Here is a 22,664-nt window from a genome sequence, read left to right on the forward strand (position 1 = left end):
TTTCAGTCCAATGAATAAGAATAATCTTTCTGGTATTTCAGAAGAAAAAAGTGTAACGATTCTTGCAAAGCTGTGATTGCATTACTGAACAGTACATCGTTCATAGGATTTTCATTTTCGCATGGCATAAACTAAACTTCTCCGATCTGCCAACTCTCTTAAATCGATCTGATCACAGTGTTGACGTCGATCTGAGGCTGAGTGCGGCTGCAGTTCAACACTGTAAACCCTGTGCATACTCACAAGCGATATCTACATCACCTATATCTTGTTGTATAACGTCACCGTGTAGTAATTGCTTAAAATAGCTGGTAGAATGAATCGACCACAGGCAATGCTTACCGAGTCTTGAGACGAATCCACGACTCTTCGAAGCCGACCGAGTATGAATGCCAAGACTTCATTGTTACCCGGTCTCAAGCATGGAGCAATTATGATCCCGTCAAGGATCCATAATGGCAACGCGGCAATGTTACATATATGTTCCTGCGTATATACATGTTTGTCTTCTCACAGAGTTAGGCAAGCGCCGCGTCGAGATTAAGGACGGGAGGACGGATTACTTGTAAGGTATAAGACCTGGAATAACAAAACCAAAATTTTTATAATCTATGTACTATTGTCTACAGAACTACGCAGGTTTTTTTTATCTAATTTTTTAGAAACAGTGCACTTTTGAAAAAGTGAATCGTGTTTTGGTCAAAATATAAGAAGTAAATTGTCAATAAAAAAAAGTTTACGTTAAATAAAAAACGACTACTTACTTCCGTAGAGAATGAAATTGTGAAGCTATTGTCAAAATTTCAAATCGATCCATGCAACGGTGTTCAAGTAGTCTGTCCTCCCAGTTTGAAAAATATGGTTACGAGAACAATACGTTGAAAGTTTTACGAGCACTCAGCGTGGGCCTGAGGCACTGTGACAAAATCAACAATTGAACCTATTAAAAAAAAATGTTCATTATAAGACCAACTGGATATTGGTTTTTATGACCCTAACATATTGTTTAAACCAAGAAAAAATCGAATTTTCCAAAATCCTAGAGTGATGTCACCCCTGAATTCTTCTTCCGAATGGAATTATTTCTTCAAATTTCAGTTCTGTCAAATTTTCCGAGTGTGGAGAAGGACATATATTATATAAAAGTTCCATCAAGGTGCCGTAGCAAGCAGGCCGTTATAGCCATTATATACCTATACGAATAGGTGAAGAAACTGGCCCGGCTCGGCTAGGAGATAACGACGTACGAACGCTTGCCGCTGTACACAGTTAGCAGTTTATCACCTAGGAGGGAGAGGTGTTAGCCTCGAAGGCGCTCGTGGATATTTGAAAAATTCTAAGTTTCGGTTATGCCTGAGATAATGTTCGCTCACTAATACATTATTTGGTTGTCGCTTGATTCAACCGCCCTGGGATTCAGAGAATCTCTAATGTCGGTGTACTTCTGTGAGCTGTCTTCATGGTGTTTTCATGATATAGCGGAAAAATTAAAATTCCCTAAGTCAAATCTGTTGATTGAGATTAAAATTGAAAACTTTTTACAAGATTTCTCGAGAGTGACCTAGAATTGTTTGTTAAAAAGTGTGCAACGATACGACACTGGCTGGCAACCAATTCACAAGTAGTGAATCACATTTGAAAACTTGCCAGCTACTTTGAAATTTTGTTGACCGACAAAATGCCACGCATACGATTTTAATAGATTTTGGTATAAAAATAAATTATAAATAAATTAGGTAGAGTAGTATAATGAAAACTTTGCATCATTTGTAAAATATTTGCCTTTCACAAAGGAAAGGTAATTAAAAAAAATTATCGTACATAGTGATAGGTATACTTGACATAACCTAGCAACGCAGAATTTGCTGATACAACAGAAAGCATTTAGTTTCAAATTTCTGACTACGAGTTTAACAATTTCAATCAGAGGTTCAGGTGCTGCGTTGGGTACAAGTTGCATGCATATATCAAATGATTCAAATTTCTGCATGCAATTGAAAAATAATCCGCAGTCCACGCCTTTTTTTAGTCACACGGCCAGACAGTTTCATATTATGAGTTATAAGAACATTCTTCAACCCGGGTAGGATTGAATTGTTGGATGGAACAATCCTGACGTCACAGTTTAATATGTACTGTGATAACAATTCGCCGGCAAGAATTAGTTTCATTGTTCGAGAAATGACGCAACTTCAAAACCGGCGACAAATCGTAATATGGTATAGTCACTGATGGTTCTATAGCGGAATAAATTTATGCCGTTGGCAGAACGAGGAGGTGTTGCATAGAAATTGAGAGCTGTAACGTTGAAAAAATCGTCATATAAAATATACACGTTAAAATGTACGTATCATGTGTATACCTAAATGACTCAGGTGAAAAGATTCCGGGAAAACATTAAGTCGTTGAGAATAATTACCATAGGAATGCTAAGTGATCAACGTCGATGGTACGCAGTGTAAATTAGATCTGTTGTAACATTCTCTTTCTGCGTATAATACATCACTGATGATTATTTCCTATCTACGAGAAAAAGTAGAAATAATCTGAAGCAGGAGAAGAAGAAGAACAAGAAACACAATGTACGCATCGTTTCACCTGATGTAAGAAAATATTAATTTTTTAACTCTCTGTCCAGATCGACAGACCGACTTACAGTCAGCCGTGAAAATATAGCTTAAATAATATTTTTTTCAAAATTTGCATCGTGCTGCGCGAACTTCACATCATTTATGCATCAATAAAGTCTGATTATTCATTTTTCTTTGGTTCAATGAATGATTGCTCGGTTGAATGACGCATGAAATTTAGCGATTGAGTTTTGACAGTTTAGAAAAGTACCACCTGCGTTATATGTAGATTTAATCCTAGATTGTAAACGGCCTGAGTGATTATCGTAGAGCAAGAGTAATCCGTGCATCGCGTTTTAATTCAGTAATTGTATTAAGATTGAAATTAAGTGCCATTATTTGCAGGAGTGGTGCAGATTAATATAATCACATAAGATAATCTATTTGACTTGAATACTTTAACCAGTAGCGCAGTGACGAAATTAAGTGATCTGACGTATTGGATACGCAGGATAAGCTTGAGATACTTCGGTGAAAGACATTAATTCCCACTTAAAGTCTTCGTGGACGTCATTTCCTTAATTACCTCTACATTCGCGACCGGAACGTTGAAGACAAGGACATAAAAACCAATAATAATGAAAAAATGTCCGAGTTTTATCATCACGCGTTATATGGAGAAAAAGTGTTATGCAATTTACACAAGCTTTTTATAACCGCCACTAGAGCTGAATCCAAATCGCTTAAAATCGTGTTTAAACATGAAGTCGTTGAGCAAGGAATCGGTCCTCTCACGATCATCGCCGGACCAAGTTCTCTTAATGGTTACTTGAAACCAGTTCCGCCGTTAAAAAAAAGTGGTAGCATAAAACTAGCGGATCATGGGACTAGAATCTTGGAATAATTTGAACGTAAATCCATCATGCATCATATACCTAGCTCCAGAAAGTCGGATATTCTCGGATCCGAACATAAATTAGCAAATAAATTTTAAATAGAAGGGTAAAATGATTTTCGTACTGTGCAGATTCCTCGGACATTGTGGACTGCAAGTTGAAGCTGATATTGGGACTGATATGGACCCTGATTCTGCACTACTCAATCTCCATGCCAATGTGGGATGGCGACGATGGCGAGAGTCCGGATAAAGGAACCACACCAAAGCAACGGCTTATGCACTGGATCCAAGCGAAGGTCCCAGACTTACCGATCGGTAATTTCACGTCGGACTGGAACGACGGTAGGGCGGTTGGAGCACTCGTGGATGCGGTTGCACCCGGACTTTGCCCGGACTGGCAAGACTGGAACCCCAAAGACGCGGTTCAAAATGCATCGGAAGCCATGGGTCTGGCAGACGACTGGCTCAATATACCTCAGGTGCGTTGTGCTGATTGAGATTATTTGGCATCGTTGGTAAAGGGTTGAAACGATCACTGACTTGTGACCGTACATTTTATTCTAGCTAATCAAACCGGAGGAGATGGTGGATCCCAACATTGACGAGATGTCAATGATGACCTACTTATCGCAATATCCCAACGCGAAGCTGAAGCCTGGCGCACCTCTGCGGGCGAAAACCAACCCAAACAGGTATGCTGGGAAATATAACTCACAAACAATAGTTCCTTGCCAGGAGACGTTGAGCAAAGAGACCATCTGCAGAATATAATTGATCAAAAAAGGAAAGAGTGATTATTTATATTATAATTAACAGTTGATCAATTATAACTGCGTGGATGAATCTCTTGGCAAGGAATAGGCGAAATTGCGCTCATACAGGAATAACTACGTGTAAGAAGGGAACAAAAAACATCTTGTTCCTCGTCCAAATTCATTAATTAATTGATTCATAAATTTCATTTTTCGGTCCCAGCATCCCGCCCCCGCGGTAAGTCGCGAGCTTCAAGTACATTTTACAAGAACTAAGGCTTTGTAATCTATTTTACTTGGCAAATTTACATTTACTGATTGTTTGGAAACTACTTTCTAACTTTTTGACATCTAATTGGAATATACTTGATTTTAGCAATCATATTTCAGCTGTGTGTCGTGTGTCGTGATTGCCATGATATACGTGTATACCTATACATTGATTACCAGTTGTATTTCGGTAAAAAGAATTGTTTAAATTCAATAACTTTGTGCAAATAATTATAGGCTGCTGTTTAAAGAAGCTAGATATTCATTTTGGCATTAACGCTTGTGTAACACTTGGTTATAATACAATACTGGCCGATTGACGGATAAGTATCTGAATGCCAATGCTCACCATTCTGCGTGCTGTCATGTATGTTACTACAATTGATTTTCCCATAAATCCAGAGTCCGTGCTTATGGTCCTGGTATCGAACCGACTGGACCCGTTGTTGGTGCCCCAGCAAATTTTACCGTGGAAACATTCTCTGCCGGTAAAGGAAACGTTGAAGTAATCGTCGAAGACCCCAAGGGAGCTAAGATTCCGGTGAATAGATTTATTGAAATTACTTATAAATTTAAAGGATTGTCCATACCTAAGGTGATATAATCAAACTTCAGCGTAACTGTTGTAATTACACACAACTTCGAGAAAATATAAGAATTCAAGTCATGATTGTGAGAGACACACCATTGAATGGAATCAACAATTAAAATAGTTACCGCGGTTACCGCTTTAAAATTAATTGCTTATACCTATACCTTTACAGGCTGACGTCAGGTTCAACAAGGACAGAAATCTCACCTACGCTGTATCCTACACTCCTAAGGTGGAGGGTCCTCATAAGGTGAAGATTCAATTCGCCGGAAGAGCTATTCCCAAGAGTCCTTACACCGTCAGCGTTGAAGGTCACGCCGGGGATTCCACTAAGGTTACAGCTAGCGGTCCTGGACTGCAGCCCGACGGCGTGGCAATCAATCGACCGACCTTCTTCGACATCTTCACCAAAGAAGCTGGGCGTGGGGTGCCAGAAGTGATTATTCTGGATCCTCAGGTGCGAGCAATTTCGATTTGATCTACCAAACGAAGTAGCGAATTCGTGTAACTCTTTCTTCAATGAAACTAATCGACCTTCTGCAGGGTTCAAAGACTTCTGTGCCAGTAAAACTCCGTCAAACGTCTCCCGATGTTTGGCGCTGTGAGTACGTCTCACCGGTAGTTGGACTTCATTCGGTGAACATCTTCTTTGCTGGCAAACCAATACCGGGGAGTCCACTTGGCGTACGTGTGTCGCCTGTTTCCGATGCAAACAAATGCCGCGCTTACGGCAGAGGGCTTCAACCGAAAGGTGTTCGCGTCAAAGATGATGCGGACTTCAAAATTGTCACTAAGGATGCTGGAGAAGGAGTCCCAGAAGCACGGGTGATCGGGCCAGGTGGTGCCAACTTGCCAGTAAAGTAAGAAACCCATGAGCCAGAAGTGTCTAAAGTTGCCAAAGTTATCGGGCTCTGTGATAAGGAAATGACTTGAATTTCAGGCTCATGAAGATAGACGCCACGACCTATCATTGCAATTACAGTCCAGTAAAGGAAGGTCGGCATGTGGTGATGGTCACTTTCGGTGGCAAGGAGATCAACAAGTCTCCATTTGAGGTGAACGTTGGTCCTTACAAGGAATCCGCCATCAGAGTGTTCGGACCAGGACTACACGGAGGAGTCGTTGGATACCCAGCGAAATTCACAGTCGATACTAACGGCGAGACTGGGAGTCTTGGATTTTCTATCGAGGGTCCATCGAAGGCGAAGATAGACTGTCACGATAACGGAGACGGAACGGCAGACGTCACCTATTATCCTACCGCACCCGGGCAATACTCTGTACACATCAATTGCGACGACGAGGATATTCCAAAGTCTCCGTACATGGCAGAAATCCTCCCGAAGGTCGACTATGATCCGGACAAGGTGAGACGCGATTCAATCTGTGATGAAGAAAATGTTATGAGATCACTTTAGTGACGTTTACCATGGACTCAAACAACTTACAATCTGCACCTGTTAACGATGATTCAGGTCGAGGTGCACGGTCCGGGAGTCCACCCTGATGGCGTAGACCGCGATAAGCCGACCCACTTCACGGTGGATTGCAAAAAGGCTGGAAAAGCACCGCTAGAAGTAGCAATTCAGGATGCTCTTGGACGACAAGTTCCGGTTCGTTTAGACGACAAGCGGGACGGAACAATCCAGGCTCATTACACACCCACCTCAGGTTCACAGCACAATATTCAGGTGGGTTTGACAAAATATACGTCTTAACCTGATGATCTTAGGAAATGTCAAATTTCCGGAACTTACATTTTTCGAATATCAACGAGCTTCCACCTCTTCAGGTCAATTACGGTGGAGTTGGGACCAAGAAGTCACCTTATAGAGTCAGCGTTGCTGCTCCGCTGAATCCAGCGATGGTCCAAGCCTTTGGTCCAGGTCTTGATAAAGGCATAAAGTCGAATACTCCGACACACTTCAACGTAGACTGCAGAGAAGCTGGTCCAGGTGAGCTTGACGTCACAATGGCGACTCCTGAAGGTCGTGACTTGCCAATCACTTTGACTGACAACGAGGACGGCACTTACACCGTTGATTACGTCGCCCCGCAACCCGGAAACTATACAGTCAATCTTAACTACGGAGGCTTGAAAGTTCCAAAATCACCGATCAAGGTCAACGTACAACCTCATGTAGATGTTTCCAAGATCAAGGTCGACGGATTAGAGCCCAGTGAGTATACCGCAGTAATTTCAATCTTTTCTATTCAGCGAAGAGTAGATGACTCTAATAGCATAACCTCATGAAAATAACAACTTAAATACTTGTCAAAGCCAAAGAACGTATACTGATTAAATTAGATAGTTTCCGCTTCTGCAAATTCAAAGGATCCGGGCATCTTGGTCACTAGGATTATCAGTACATTTTAGAGTGGACTAGTGTATTTCAACTCCGAACGAGGTCGTAATACTTTTAGCACTGACTATAGTCGACAGAAAAAATGAGTCCGCGAAAATTGGTAAAATTTGGCGTAAGTGAACTAGGAATTTGTGAGGAAATCGAAATTTATTTCGGGAGATACTCCGAGGCCAAACGAGGGATGCTTATAAATCACGATTTCGCAATGGTGAGATATATTTCGAGGATTATACGACTCACCAATTAGCGCAGAATATCAAGTAGACACCGTGCTACATGGCGTACAAGTGTAATCACAGTACCTATAGTTTACTCTGATATGTTGTCGAAGAAAACCAATCTAAATGATGTTGCATATGCCAACCACCCGTAGCCGCACCGGTGAACAGTCTTCAACAGTTTCGTGTAATAACCCAAGACGCTGGGAAGGCCGATGTTCAAGTAGCGATCACAACGCCATCAGGAAACCGTGTAAAGGCTCACATCATACCAACTCACGAGGGTTTCTTAGTAAACTTCACGCCAACTGAGCTTGGGGAATATCTGCTTGGTATTAGTTTCGGCGGGGAGCCAATATCTCCTCAACCATGTCGCCTGACGTGCGTTCACGGGAGCGATCCATCTAAGGTCAGAGCGAAAGGCCCAGGGCTGTCGCATGGCGTGGTTAACAAACCCGCAGAGTTTGTGATTGATACTAGGGGTGCTGGGCAAGGTGGCCTAGGCGTTACAGTCGAAGGGCCCTGCGAAGCTGCCATCAATTGTCGCGACAATGGCGATGGCACTTGTTCCGTAGCCTACCTTCCCACAGAGCTTGGAGACTACGGTATCAACATCACTTTCAATGACCAGCATATACCGGGCTCACCATTCCAGGCGTTAGTCGTACAAGAAGCTGACCTTTCCAAGATCAAGGTGTCTGGCAACGGCATTCAACCTCACGGTTAGGAGTCGCGTGATCACTAGCTTGCTCTTTTAATATGACGCATGACTCATCTGCTGTTTGGATTGTACAGATGATCTTTGTATTACTATCATTTTTCAACGTACCTACTATGTATTTTCTTTTACTTTTGTTTCACTTTTCTGTTTTCAATTGATTAATCATTCATGACTGTTTCAGTGTATTTGAAAGTATTTTGATCAGAGGGATGATGGAACCAATTATTTTAGGATTTTTATTGATGCTGTCTACTAACACGTTCAATTTTTTGCACTAAGAACTTGCATCCACATAGACATGTACATATATGTATATAGAATCTGCAAATTCAGCAGCTAATTACTACGCTCATTTGCGTTTTGGCACTCCCACATATATGTTCGAATCACAAATCCCGTATGTTGTGCGCGATCGGAGAACTGTGATTAAGTGTGTAAGTTAAAAAGTACACCAACAAATGTTATCATCGCTGCCTCATTGTCATGGCACTTACAATTTAATGACTTCCTCTGTAACGTTGGCATAAACCAAGTTGCGGTTAGACGTTAATAGAGTGCAATGGCCTTCACATTGAGTAAGGACAGGTATGGCGTTTCAAATGCAACAATAGACTGTGTGATTATTCATGAATAATGTAGTTTGATTCGATGGCGCCAGCGGAACGAGAATGGTGGTACTACCACAACAATAGTGTGCTTCACTGATACTTAAGTATTTTCGTTGATTGATTAATTCATTTGAGCATCTATGTGAATCTAAATTGCAACCTTCGGCTATTTTCAATCGAAGAAATTTGTCTCTTTTAAGGTCTCTACGTCGACAGCGCCACCGACTTCATTGTTGATACACGAGCGATAGCAAAGACCAAGGGTGACGATGGTAAGGTCTCGTGCACCATCACAAATCCCAGCGGTGGAAAGACTGAGAAAGTGATAACGCCGCAAGCGGATGGAACCCTGCGAGTTAGTTATACGCCGTTCGAAGAAGGTCAGCACACGATTGATATCCTCTACGACAACATGCCGATTCCCGGCTCGCCGTTTTCAGTGAACGTGAAGCGCGGGTGCGATCCCAGTAAATGCAGAGCCTACGGTCCCGGCCTGGAAAAGGGTTTCGTTGCCAAACCCAACCAGTTCACTGTAGAAACTAAAGGGGCGGGAACTGGAGGACTTGGGCTCGCAATTGAAGGAACAAGCGAGGCCAGGATGACATGCAAGGACAATTATAACGGGTCATGCAGCGTTGAGTACGTGCCAACGGAACCAGGCGACTACGATATCGCAATAAAGTTTGCAGATCAGCACATTCCGGGCTCTCCGTTCAAGGTTCAGGTTGAAAAGACATTAGACCCCAAGGAAGTCACTGCCTTCGGCCCTGGTTTGGACCCTGAGAAGGTTCGTGAAGGCATTCCGGCTAAATTCATGGTCGATACTTCCAAGGCCGGCATCGCACCGCTGGACGTGAAGTTGAAAACGGACAAGGGAACGATACAGAAACCGGAAATCAAAGACGTTGGAGAGGGAGTCTATGAGGTTACTTACCAGCCTCCACCGGTTGGCAGCAATGTTCAAGTTGGAGTCACTTATGGCGGGCAAGATATCGCCGGGAGCCCCTTCAAAGTGAAGATCAATCCATTGGTTGAACCGAGCAAGGTCGTTCTATCCGGACCCGGAGTAGCGCCGAAGTTGTTGGCATCATTCCCCACCGAGTTTTTTGTCGACACCCTGAACGCTGGCTACGGTGACCTGGAAATTCAAGTATTGGTAAGCTTCGCCCACGCGATGAATCATTAGGTACTATTTACAGGTATCCTCTTGTGATGTTGACGAGTACATTACTTCTTCAGGGGCCCGATCAAAGACCACGAAAGGTCGAGATTCAGGATATCGGTAATGGCAAGTACAGGGCTTCCTATCTTCCCGACGACTGTGGCGCCTACAAGGTGAACGTTAAGTACGGCGGTAAGGAGGTGCCGGGCTCACCGGTAACCGTTCAAAGTCAGTCAACCGGTTCCGCAAACCAGTGTAAGATCAAAGAAGGCATTCAACGTACATTGGCTCAGGGAGAAGAGTATTGCATCACCGTCGACACCGAGAATGCTGGTCGTGGAGCAGTCACTTGCCGAATTCGTTCAACATCTGGAAGGTAGATTTAGTTGTGATAAATCACATCGATCTTTTCATCTTGGGGTCAATCAGCTGGTCTCTTGCATGACGTATGGTTCGTACTGTAGAAAAATGTGCTCACCCTATTCATCCGCGTAATGGGTACTGCATGGTTTCGTGAGAGGTGGGCTTAAGCATGCCTCTATCAATTATAATTAATTGCAAACGTAACAAGTAGTAGGTGCCAACATAAAATTGCGCAACTACTTCGGTGTAAGGTAGAGTTATGTTAAATGGTTGACAATTTTGGCACGGACGAGTGTCACCGTGTGGTATACAGAATCAAGTTACATGATGTAGGCAACTATGTGACGGCTAAATGCAGTGAGAGATTGAACTTGCAGACTATCGAGTTCGGAATTTTTTTTGGATATTTAAAATTTTTCATCCTCCCAACATTGTGTATTCGGTTATGGCATTGACGAATGGGAGAAGTACTTATCTAGTATGTTTTTCGCTTATTAGAAAATATTGTCACACTTCAGAAGTAAAACACGTGCTGGTGTATTTCACGTTCACGTCAAGCCCAGTGGCCAGTTTATCGCGAATTCCTGCTCGACAGTGATCCCAATTTACGGATATTAGCCACGTCTGGGACTCAGAGTCACGAATTATTATAAGCTTTGATACGCGATGTGCGGTACATAAAAATCTGTATATTTATAAACTTCCCGGGTGACCCTAATATCGCGTGTATTTTTAATCCCCTAATTCGTTAAAACTTTCGTCCGATGAAATAATCTATTTTTAGGAACTACTGAATGTCTCACGATTCCGAGAAAAAAATGTCATCAGCCTTAGTTAGACAAAATAGACTGCCAGTGTTATATCCGTTAATTAATATCAATATTTCTCGAATAGTCGCCATGCTTCGCAGCCGAGATTGCTTTTTCCGAATGAGTCATTGACACCTGAACTTATCATCCCGAAGATTCCGAGAGAATTCTGAAGTCATAATACCACACTTGTTTGTTAAAAATAATTTTCATTCGAAAAAATACCTACACATTCCAGCGATGACATAACACTCGATGACTTCTTGATGGATTTATGCCTTAGACAGGTTCACTTTTTGGCACGGTGTCAACATAAATTTAAATTATATTGAATTTTTTGAAAACTAAATGGTCTATGTAATTCATTACTGCTAGGTACATATCGACCATTAGCCCAACATAGCGTAAATTGCAAGATCTTAGAATATGCGGGTTATTGTAACGCAAATACTTATTTTATTGATATAATTTTGACAGTAATCAATATTTTTGCTATCTATGTGACTACAAATAATCACGAAGGGAATGGAAATTTTGTTCATCTCATACAGACAGTCTCTTATAGAATAGTGCTCACCTTGTTACGTTTGAATGAGCCGTGGCTTTTCCACTCATTAGTGGTCTACGTTTATTCACAACGGTTTCCCAAACTGGAGGAGAATATTTAATACCAGCATTAAAGTTAAGAGTTGAAGTTAAAAAAAGGCAGTCAACAGGAAATGAATTGAGGATTATTTTTTGTTTAAATTGTAGACGGAATTTGGCCAAATGCCAGTTTCAATTACATTTTTCTTTTTAAGCAACTGCATCAACATGAACGAATAGCACTAAGAATGTTGTAATAGTACGGATAGATCCAGAGACTTTGTTTTTTACTTACACCGGAATTTGCGGTGTGGATATACAGTATTCCGAATAGGTCCTAGGAAAGCTTCCATCAGACAGGAAAAATACTCGAATCGAAATGTTATTAAAAGCATTGGAATTGTTGTGCGAGACAAAAACATCGATGAGAGTAAAAATAATCGTTGAAAATTTCACCTGAGGATATCAAGATGGGAATTTGTCACTTTGGGGAGTCATAGATGTTTAAAAATATATTGCCACGCGCATAATATTTATTTTTGATCACCATTTAAGAATATGTATCGTGCGAGTTGCCACTGACAAAACTGTTTGAAAGGTAGAAAATAATATTTCAAACGCCAAGAGATCTACTAATAATTCAGCATCTTTTTTCCAATGTTCACATAAATCACGGAAAGAAATCTAAACCAACATACCAAACGTAAATCACGCGTAGGTATACCAAGAAATCGAGGCATGATAACACTTTAGGAAGACCACTAATCCCTCTACTGTAATTGCTTCACAATTTTTTCTCCAAATTGAAATCCAAATGGAAATTTTGCTCCGAAGTTCATTAAATTAGTTTTGGTGTTATTATTTCTACTGTACCTATTCAGTATCCGTTTCCTTACAGGATACATCCCCATATGTCACGAAATATAACAGTTCGACGTTAGGTGTGATTTATGAATCTGCATTTTGGCAAGACAACTGATTAGCTGCTGCATAATAGTTGGATGCAATTAGAATGGAGCTTGCTTGATTCGTGGAAAGCAATTGTTTATACATGAAAAGTGGAATATGAAAGACGAAACGACAATTATAGAGCTTGTTAGGAACGGCGCTTTGTGAGCGGTGAAAAGGCATATGTACAAGATTGCCGAGAGTAACACCGTGAGCTAGAACACTTGTAAATCAATTTGTCATCTTGGATCGTGAATTGTTGATCTTTGTGTTACTAGTGACATTAAACCTCTGTCGACGTATTGAAACTAATCACAATTGGCTATCGCACGTATAAAATGTCCATCATCAATAGTAAAACGGAATTCACACACCTGTGAACGAACAGTATGTGTCATCTTGCTGATTTGGATTCTGCTCTTTTGTGAGAATGCCAAATGCTTTGTTCCAAAATTGATGAGACTGTTCAAACGCAGATTATAATTGCACTTTTACTATACAGCCTGTTGTTTCATTATGTAAATTAGATTCAACTACAAAGGAACAAAGCTGTGCTTCTTGGCACGATCTTCGAAATTAAATGGAGCGCTGTTAGCAAGGATGCGTAACAAGAATCGGTTGTCTAGCTCCAAGGTATTCGACGAGGATGAAATCCTCGAGTTTTGTATGCGAATAAGTTTCATTCGTATTCTGCTCTCACACGGAAGGTATCCAAGGTCGATCTTTCCGATTTAATTTCTTTTGCAATATGTTATAGCAGGCTAAAAACTAAGCGACAAGTATTTTTTTTTAATTGCCATTAAACACTTTAAGGGGGCGAGACCACTCTCCAAAGTAAGGCATCTATAGTAGGTTTTTTTTTTTCTTTAATTGATTAAATTACATTTTTCAATTCTCGTTATGAGAAAATTTTTCCATTTTAATTGGTTCAAAAATGTTATGTTCTTGTGGGTGAAACTGCCAAATCGCCGCTTGAGATGCCTTACTTTGAAAGGTGGTTCCATCCCCTTAAAGTGTTTAGTGGCAGATAAAAAAAAAAATATGTGTCGCTTAGTTTTTAGCCTGCTATAACATATTACAAAAGAAATGAAATCGGAGAGATCGACTTGGGATACCTTCCGTGTCAGTCCTCCAGTTTATATAGCATTGCTTGGGATGGTATTTTAGTCATTGGACAAAGTTTAAGTTTGTTAAGATGTTTTACTTTCGAGTCGACGATGCGTAAAATGCTGGTCGGTCAGATCTTGAATCAAAATTTTAGGCTCCTGAGGTGTGGGTCAAATTTTAATGACAGTCAACCTTGAGGCCATTTTTAACGTTCGAATTTGCGTCTTTTGCAGTGAGGCTGTCGATATTGATATTGAGGACAATGGAGACGGGACTGTCAACGTCTACTACAAAGTTGCCGATGCTGGTGAATACACTCTGAGCATCAAATTCGGCGGTCAACCAGTTCCGGAAGGATTTTACACTTTCGTGGTAAGTTTCTCAATCTCGAACCGCGTATCGCGCGACGGCAAGTTTATAATTTAAGAGATCGAAGATATTTCGTGCGTATACATATAATATAATTGATCAACTTATTTTCTGGATATCCTAGAAGGGTTAGCAATACACTGTTGAACTTTTCCACGAGTAATAAATAAACTTCCCGGCTATGCGGTCAAGTTTACTTTCTGGTTCGAACACATTTAGAGCTGAGAAACGAAATAACGATAAGATGGAAAATATTCGGTTGTACAAACAAACAACTCCGGCATATAGCCGAGAAGGGTGATTCGCAGTTCACCTACGATTTAAACGAGCATAATGCTTATAACGCAAAAGCTTGCATTGTTCGATCGTTTCCATCGCAACAGCACGTAACTAGATCCTAAGAATAACGTAGAAAATTCTCGTCGAATCCATCATCGCCGCTGGAATTCAACTGCGTAGTCTTGATCTGTCGCTGCATTTTCCGTAGATATAATTTCGATTTTTGACAAACGACTATGGCTTAAGACCCCCGACGTTTAGAGTGGGTATAAAACATGGATGCCTGTGTTCCCCGTAGCAGTGGTGTGGTTTTCAGAGTTTACTGGTGGGAGTAAAACTGATCTAACTATAGAGCCTAACACGTACGTACAGGATATTGTCGCAGACTGTTCAGCAACACAGTTCTCTTCGAAGGCTCTACCCGATCGCATCAGTTGATTCGGAATCTCCATCTTGTTCGTGGCCTGCATCCCTGTCAACGTAGGTTCGTCTACTCAAGGCTGACGGTGGTTGTCGCGATTCGAACCGAGGATCATATGCCAAGTAACAATCTTATAAGAGTCATAACTTCCCCCCCCCCCCCCCCTCCACACCCCCAATCCGCCACTTCGCTAAACCAATGCCTATCATCTCTCGAGTTGACGTGAAAATCGATGCTTGTCACCTGCTGTCTGCCTCATTAATCGAGAAAATATTTTTCAACAATTATACGTTACGGTTCGACAAATGCTGAATAACGTTCTTCAAGAATATGATCATTAGTATTACAATTTTCGCTATCGTCATATCACCTTCATCGGCCAAATTTTATCCCCCCGTCTTCCAATACCGTTTCGTTCCATTTTTGAACAATACGATGGTTGCGTTCAGGCATCGTTGTGGTGAGCCAGTCGAAGCTGGGATCCAAATTCACTTACCGATTTCACCTAACCTTTGCTGTCTAATGATCAATTCCGTAGAATCCAAATCATTGTTTATCAGATTGATGCTTTCGAAAAAATTTACACTTGTCATTATCAAATAACACCATGTGATTGCTATACTAGTGCTTATTCAGAAATTTATTTAATATGGTTATTTTTTCCTGTGAAACTGCAAATCGGAATTATTTGGAAATTCGAGACTTTTCGTTTTACCTCGTTTTTGCTCGTCGTTCGAATTTATGCAATTTTCCTCTGATTTTATTTCTCGTAGAGTTGGTCATATATTATGAAACTAGAATAAGCAACATTGTTATGGATAGTTGACATCCAGTATACCGTAACAGGGAAGTAGTCCATGTCTTGGTTTCCGTCCAATTTAATACTCCCGCCATGAATAACCATAGTTAGTCAAAAAAAATTTCTTTCCACTATATTTACTCGTTTGCGAAACTGTGTGTTTGATCATTAATTCAACCAGTCCTGATGATAGTGATCATGAGCAATTGAGGGTTGATACATTGTTTGAGAAAAAAGTTAAGATGTTGGCCATTTCTGATTGCCATAGCCGTTACTTTGAGTAGAATAGAGACCATTCATAGAACCAAGAAGTGGAGGAGAAAATATACAATTTCAAAGTTATAAGCAATATGAAACGAGAAACTGGGGTCTCTTCTGGCCTATTTTGAGTGCGTCTCGCAGGCTTTCCCAAATTTATAAGCCCACACCGGTTATGGCGGGGGTGGAAGGAAGGGAGACGATGACTGAGAGTGAAACCCGGCTGAATTAATGCCCGGCGTTAAATTAAACATCGCGGGCCACCTTGAGGTGCTGGTTGCCGTTGGTATTGCGACATCACGGCGAGCCTGTACTGATTTTTAACTTTTCTCCTCATTTTTTGGCACTCCTTGATATTTCACACCTACCTTAATGCATTCTTTCACGTTCTCGTCATACTGTATTTTATGCATGAAATTTACCCCGCACGGATGATTAACGGCCGGATGATACTTCTATTTTTCCCAAACATCGTGCATCCAATGGTGGTATATTTTTGCTTTTTATATTTTTTTACCCGAGGATAACATGTTTCGCCAAAGAAACATTTTCGGAAAAGTTGGGCGATATTTTTAGGAGGGAAAGGAGATGTTTGTTAAACAAATGAATTCTCAAATGGCAGGTAAAGATTGGAGCGAGTAACAAGCTTGAAAGTTATTCGTTAGCTATCCACAATTTTGAATTGGTTGCGAAGGTGGATGAGATATGATGCAACAGCTGCTGGCCAACTGTCGTTCCGTTCCTAGATCGTTGAAGCAAATGTTAAAACATCGAAAATAGCAACTAGGAGACTTAAATACCAACAATTTCAATCTGATCAACATCATTATATACATAAATTATATTTATACATACATATATATGCGGTTTCGACGAGAAAACTAGAATCGAGTCTGCGCAAAGTCCTTTACCTTTACCCTTTGGATGAAACATTAATGTTGTTACATTGTACACGCATCGTCAGCTGGCGGAAATAATCATTCCTGCAGAGAGTTGTTTGTTCTTCCTCAGTGCAATATTACTGATTTTCAATATCCGTTTGATTTCTTTTTTTTTTATGAGAAACTTGTTGAATATTTTTTTTCAATCACCAGCTGCCGAACGATAAACGCAATTGATCTCGGCATCCGATTTTGTCCGATTACATCAGCCGACGTTATTTAAGACTTAACATAATAAGCATCAAATACCACCTGCGTTATACTCGCAGATTGTTTATTGGGTTAACACGGAACATGTATAATGGAACTGCTCTCAGTGGCGCGAAAGAGTATTTTTTAACTGGCAGAGTGATCGTCAAGTAAAGCTTATAAATATATTCTCTAAGATAAAGTTGGATTGGGTGATTAAAGACGCGGTCAAAGTAAATGAGAAGTAAATGAAATAAGAGACGACTTTAAAACTTTCATTAAATGTTCCGACTGTTGTATTGTTGTACTGACCTCAAGTGTAACAACGACGGAGTATCGAGTCTGATGGAGTGTTTCACCTTGTTCTAGGCATCGGAGCAATACCAGGAGCATAGCAGCAGCCAGAAAAGTCATAGGAGAAAACGCTCGCAGCAGCACGTTGTTGAGCAAAGAAGCACGAGTAGCTTACAAGAGAGTTCTTCTGTAACGACAAAACGCAGCAGTACCCAAAAGGATTCGTCAAAGCATAAATTCCGTGACGTTGAACTCAATCACATACCTCTTCCTTCAACCGGCGGCGTAGTAACCTGTAAGTATACCCGTCACATATGTGACAAAAAACTGGGTGGGGGGGTTTATATGATGCACTTCCGTGTTATTTTTATTCATTCTTCGAGCGATGTTTTTACGTCCTATTGGAAATGCGTAAAAATATTTTGGCACCGACTGCATCTCCATGTGTTTTTCTCTTTGTGGCTCTCGGCATTACTCCTTGCCGAAGGGATAGTATGACGCGGCTCGAAGTCATGGGTACAAAAATAAATAATAAATTGAACGTGTTCTGATAGTCAAGTAATGTGAATATTGCATGAAACGAAGTGAGTGATAATAGCTCCTTCCGTTGTGGCGAAATTTATTTCAAGAATTTGGAGTTCGACTTGCTCGGTTTGCGAAAAGGAATTTTGTTGTTTATTTTTAACCTTTATACATGTACTACGCGTCCACGGATGCATGAGCTGTACACAAGCTGGTACTAGGGCAAACGATTATTCGGCGAGTTCGGAATCGCCATTAAAATTTCTATTTACACATCTGTGCGGAACGAGTGATTATATATAAACACGAATTGAAAATAACTTGAGTCTATCGCGGGTGTTTCGGCGAGTATAATATAGTGATGTATATCCGGACAGCGTTAGATGATCTGCGATCTTTGCTCACTAAATATCACCAATTAAATCTATATTGAAGTCTCTGATTTGTAAACACTCTTCCGATCGAATTGATTCTTCAGACCAATTTGAAACGTGGACAATCGCCAAGAATATGGTGATAGATAATACACGGGTGGCCCGTTCCGTGCGTGGGATCAACAAATGAAAGTTATGAGTCAATATGAATACCTACAATTCTAAGGATCGGAAAGCTGAGGAACTATCAGAACCCAAGCTCGACGATGGACTCGAGTCTCGGATGGAGGTATTTTGAGACGAAATGTGGCGTCGTAAGGATCATTCGTTGGATGTATAAGAGAGACTGAAGTGAAAAGAAAAGACGATGTACCGCCGGATCCATGGACTGGTTAATGGTCTATGCATGTTTGAAACTGTAAGCTGATGGACAGGACAGGTCTGGGCTGGTGTGAAATCGTCCTTGCCAAAAATATGACCTACCCACTGGTGGTGGTATTAATATTGGGTGATTAAGTACTGCCGGATGCGTTTGCTACCTCAGCCAAGCTCGCACGCTCATTGGGGACGAAGAGACTGTCAGAGGAAAAGATCAAACTCCTCATCTCTTGGTCTGTCATCCACCTTTTCCTCGCAGCTTCAACGTCATCGTATAAATATCCCGGAAATAATCCACGGTAATACCCAAATGAAAAGCTGTTTCGATTGGGAGTGACTTCTATCATCAGTTTCACGAAAGGTGAACATCATTCGAGGAATTACTCCATCTCGCCAGGGTCTGCAGGGGGTGTACAAGATTTCATACAGCAACCCAATTCCATTTAATGCGGTTCAGCTTAATTCAGAATACTTGAGAGTTGCGAAAGGATCACGCCGTGATTTCATGATGATATTAATCTGGAGTCGCAAATTGCAACTAGCGTTAGATTCGGTAGCTGTCGCTACTACACGAGTGAACACGATGTCTTGTCTTTTTTTTCTGACCTGAGCTTCACCCACGGAATAGAGGCAATCGTTGAATCCGTGTTGCTGATCTTGAGTGTAACTCTGTAACTTCCGGTTGGGGTTGGAACGTTGCAGGCCCTCGACGATCAAGTGACCGACCCACCAAGAGCGTCTGCCAAATTTTGCTATCTTAAGAATATCAGCCCAGATATTTCAAGGGAGGCTAAACAAAGTTTGAAGACGAATCTTAAGGAAATTTAGTCAAGAAATATTGGAATCGGTCTATTTCCAAATGTCTCGTGACGTGAATTTAGTAATAAACTTACTATTTATGCAATTCTAAATTTTGTACATAAATATCTAATAAATATATATATATGCATAGACGTGGGATTTTTTGTGACATAACTTTTCTCAACTGTCCGGCTGAAGATGTGAAATTTTTTCTTTTTATTAAATGCCGAACGGATCGTGCCTTCTATTTTAATCACGTTGGGGTTGTATTAGATTTTTTTGATGTCATAAAGCCTGTTGGTCATAAAGTTTGAAGAAAAGTTCCTTTGAAATTTTTCCAATCCTCTTAATCTCTGTCCAAAAATACTTTTCCAATGTTGAGGCTTTCTTAATCGACGGGTAAAGGGGTAACCGTGCTAAAATTGACGCAGCATGCAGATTGAAACGAACAAAGCAGGTATAATAATAACTAATAATGAGTCATGGATTCTGTATTCTGTTATTGATAAAGGATCGGTGCTTTTCACTGTCAAAAATACAAAATTAGATACTCTCTTGACGACATTTGTGCCAAAAACATATTTTTACGTACGGGTCTCGTCTACGCCAGAGCGTGTCGTTGAATTCCAAGCCGAGCTACGACCAGGTACGCGGGGACCCCGGGAATTCACCCTACCATTTCCGCAGCAATTTGCGTCACAGCAGTTTGATTTTTCAGCGTAAATTAACGTACATCAGACGGTCCACGTTTAATATATCAAACCCCATTGGTCTCTGGAGAAGCCTCAGAGTTGGCCTCTCGGGGAGTCAGGCTCGCCATTTCGATAGTCACCGGGCTCCACGTCTGTCTTTACCTCAGTCGTGTCGGAGATGCGCCTCTGAGAGTTGCCGCTGGAGAAGACGGAGTCAGTCTTTTACAACACCGCACAGTTTGTGACCGGCTCGTGTTTCTTTTGTTTGCTTGTTTCTTTGTTTTTTGTTTTCTTCGTTAAATTTACTTTCACAAATTCGTTCGAATAATTACCTATTTATCATTCAGAAATTAATCGGATACGGTGGATTTTCGCTCGGATTGAATTTATCACTGGAAACATTATTTTTTCGAACAAAATCGCGGTTCTTCTTTACAGTATTGTTTACTTGTGTCAAGTATTAATAAACACGATTTCCATTGGACGTGCGTTTCTAATATGATTATTAAATGCAGTGCAGGCTTATAGAATCGCTGTCGAGTATCATTTCACCGCGATTTTGAAACGTTTTTCACTTTTGCGTAAGCTCTATCCATTTTTAATTAATCTCAACTGATTTACGGGGTACTAACGACAGATTGACGACGGTTCATGATTCTATACGTCAATATTTTTATTCACGTATATTATATTGCACCATCAATTCATGCTTGATATTAGCCCAATGAAATAGTTTTTGCACTATTCTAGAGCACTGTTTCGGTAATTAAAATTCAAGATTAGCTAAAGTTAGGTCTCTGACGGCAGTAAACAATACCTCAGTCCCGGTTCATAAATTATATCGAAGTTAACGTAACCGCAAAGAATTCAGAAAAGCTTGCTTACACTATTTCCCGCGAGGTGTAAAAATTTAAAGTAAGCACGACGAATTGAGACTGGAAAAAAACTTTCTTGAATCGAACTTCCTGTCACGTTCCGTTCATAGATGTTGTTTCGGGATTTCGACACCTTGATCTAAATTCGAAAACGAATGTGACGTAAGCGTAATCGGTTCAAGTTAGACAAAATGTAAAAGTGGATTGATTTTTCCCAGTCTCAGTTTGTTGCTAATAGCGGTTTAATGATCCGTTCTTTTAGAACTCCATATATCGGTTTTGTTGGTGCAAGTGGTGTGGACGAAACGATAACGAAAGTTTGTCAAAAGTTTGGAAATGTTTTGGGAACAACCCGAAGAAGTGGTCACTACATGGCAAGAGTTGTCGACTTATTACTGCGCTTGGCTGAAAACTGTGACTTATAGCGAGTTTGATCGGGCGGAGAAGCCGATTTGTTACGCTCAAATATCAATCAAAGACGAATCAGAAGAAGCGCAGGGGCCCGGACTGGACTTTCGTCCTCTGATATTTCAGAGTATATTTCACGTCGAAACGAAAAAAGGTTCATTCGGCTGATTAATTGGCCCAGGATTTTTCAGTCCTGCTATTTATTTATCACCACTCTCAATGATTCTAAGAGGAATGCACAATTTATCACAACGATATTCACACATACAAATTTAACTCACTGTATACGGAAATACATGTTGCTACGTTCAAGTCACGTCCGTTGTGCTTACACTTCTCAGCCTCCGTAATCATGGTAGAAACCGACGCAGAGAGCGTGAATCGAGTTATACCCTGCAGTTGGCTAAATGATTTACGGCATGTTCACCGTGATAAACAAATACCTACCCAACTCTAAACTTAAAACTCTGCAACAAATTTCCCCAGAACTTGAGTATCCACACCTGACCGTATGTAAAACCCGCGTTATATTTTCAGCCGAAGTCAAAATGCCGAGTGGAAACGTGGATAAGCCCGAAGTCGAGGATAACCGAGACGGAACCGTTTCCGTCAAGTACGCGCCCCGGGAGGAAGGCCTGCATGAAGTGTACATCAAGTTTAACGGCGAACATGTCCAAGGTAAGCGAATCTGCCAAGTTGCACACCTCCTGAGGAAAGGATCAACTGACAGGATTTATCACGCAATGTTGACGTTTATCTTTCAGGCTCTCCCTTTAAATTCCACGTCGACTCTTTGTCAAGTGGATACGTGACCGCTTACGGCGCGGGTCTCAGCCACGGCGTGTGCGGTGAACCAGGAAACTTCACCATTTCCACAAAGGGTGCTGGTGCTGGAGGACTTTCTCTGGCAGTCGAAGGACCCAGCAAAGCTGAGATCTCCTGTCACGATAACAAGGATGGAACCGTGTCAGTCTCATATCTGCCAACTGCTCCTGGAGAATATAAGATCTCGGTCAAATTTGCGGACAAGCACATCAAAGGCAGTCCCTACGTTGCAAAGATCACAGGTAAAGCGAGCGAACAGAATAACTTATA

At 41.1% G+C, this 22,664-nt stretch overlaps 1 protein-coding gene across 12 annotated transcripts in view; it reads left to right on the forward strand.

Moving 5' to 3' along the window:
* Positions 1-22,664, forward strand: part of LOC107217246 (filamin-A) — a 32,958-nt gene that overhangs the window by 5,632 nt on the left and 4,662 nt on the right. For 3 of the 12 annotated variants that reach the window (XM_015654674.2, XM_046741979.1, XM_046741980.1), the window contains 16 exons: positions 3,598-3,947; positions 4,033-4,160; positions 4,444-4,458; positions 4,893-5,031; positions 5,255-5,539; positions 5,626-5,942; positions 6,023-6,449; positions 6,558-6,773; positions 6,875-7,262; positions 7,822-8,388; positions 9,196-10,151; positions 10,235-10,533; positions 14,203-14,341; positions 17,595-17,814; positions 22,107-22,247; positions 22,334-22,636. In XM_015654674.2, coding sequence (XP_015510160.1) covers positions 3,598-3,947; positions 4,033-4,160; positions 4,444-4,458; positions 4,893-5,031; positions 5,255-5,539; positions 5,626-5,942; positions 6,023-6,449; positions 6,558-6,773; positions 6,875-7,262; positions 7,822-8,388; positions 9,196-10,151; positions 10,235-10,533; positions 14,203-14,341; positions 17,595-17,814; positions 22,107-22,247; positions 22,334-22,636 — 4,890 coding nt within the window. Of the gene's footprint in view, positions 1-3,597; positions 3,948-4,032; positions 4,161-4,443; positions 4,459-4,892; positions 5,032-5,254; positions 5,540-5,625; positions 5,943-6,022; positions 6,450-6,557; positions 6,774-6,874; positions 7,263-7,821; positions 8,389-9,195; positions 10,152-10,234; positions 10,534-14,202; positions 14,342-15,011; positions 15,161-17,594; positions 17,815-20,389; positions 20,535-21,423; positions 21,724-22,106; positions 22,248-22,333; positions 22,637-22,664 lie in introns of those variants that run through there. The other 9 variants (XM_015654675.2, XM_015654677.2, XM_015654678.2 and 6 more) reach the window with 9 other exon arrangements.

Source organism: Neodiprion lecontei, chromosome 5, assembly GCF_021901455.1.
Source record: "Neodiprion lecontei isolate iyNeoLeco1 chromosome 5, iyNeoLeco1.1, whole genome shotgun sequence".
Lineage (NCBI taxonomy): Eukaryota > Metazoa > Arthropoda > Insecta > Hymenoptera > Diprionidae > Neodiprion > Neodiprion lecontei.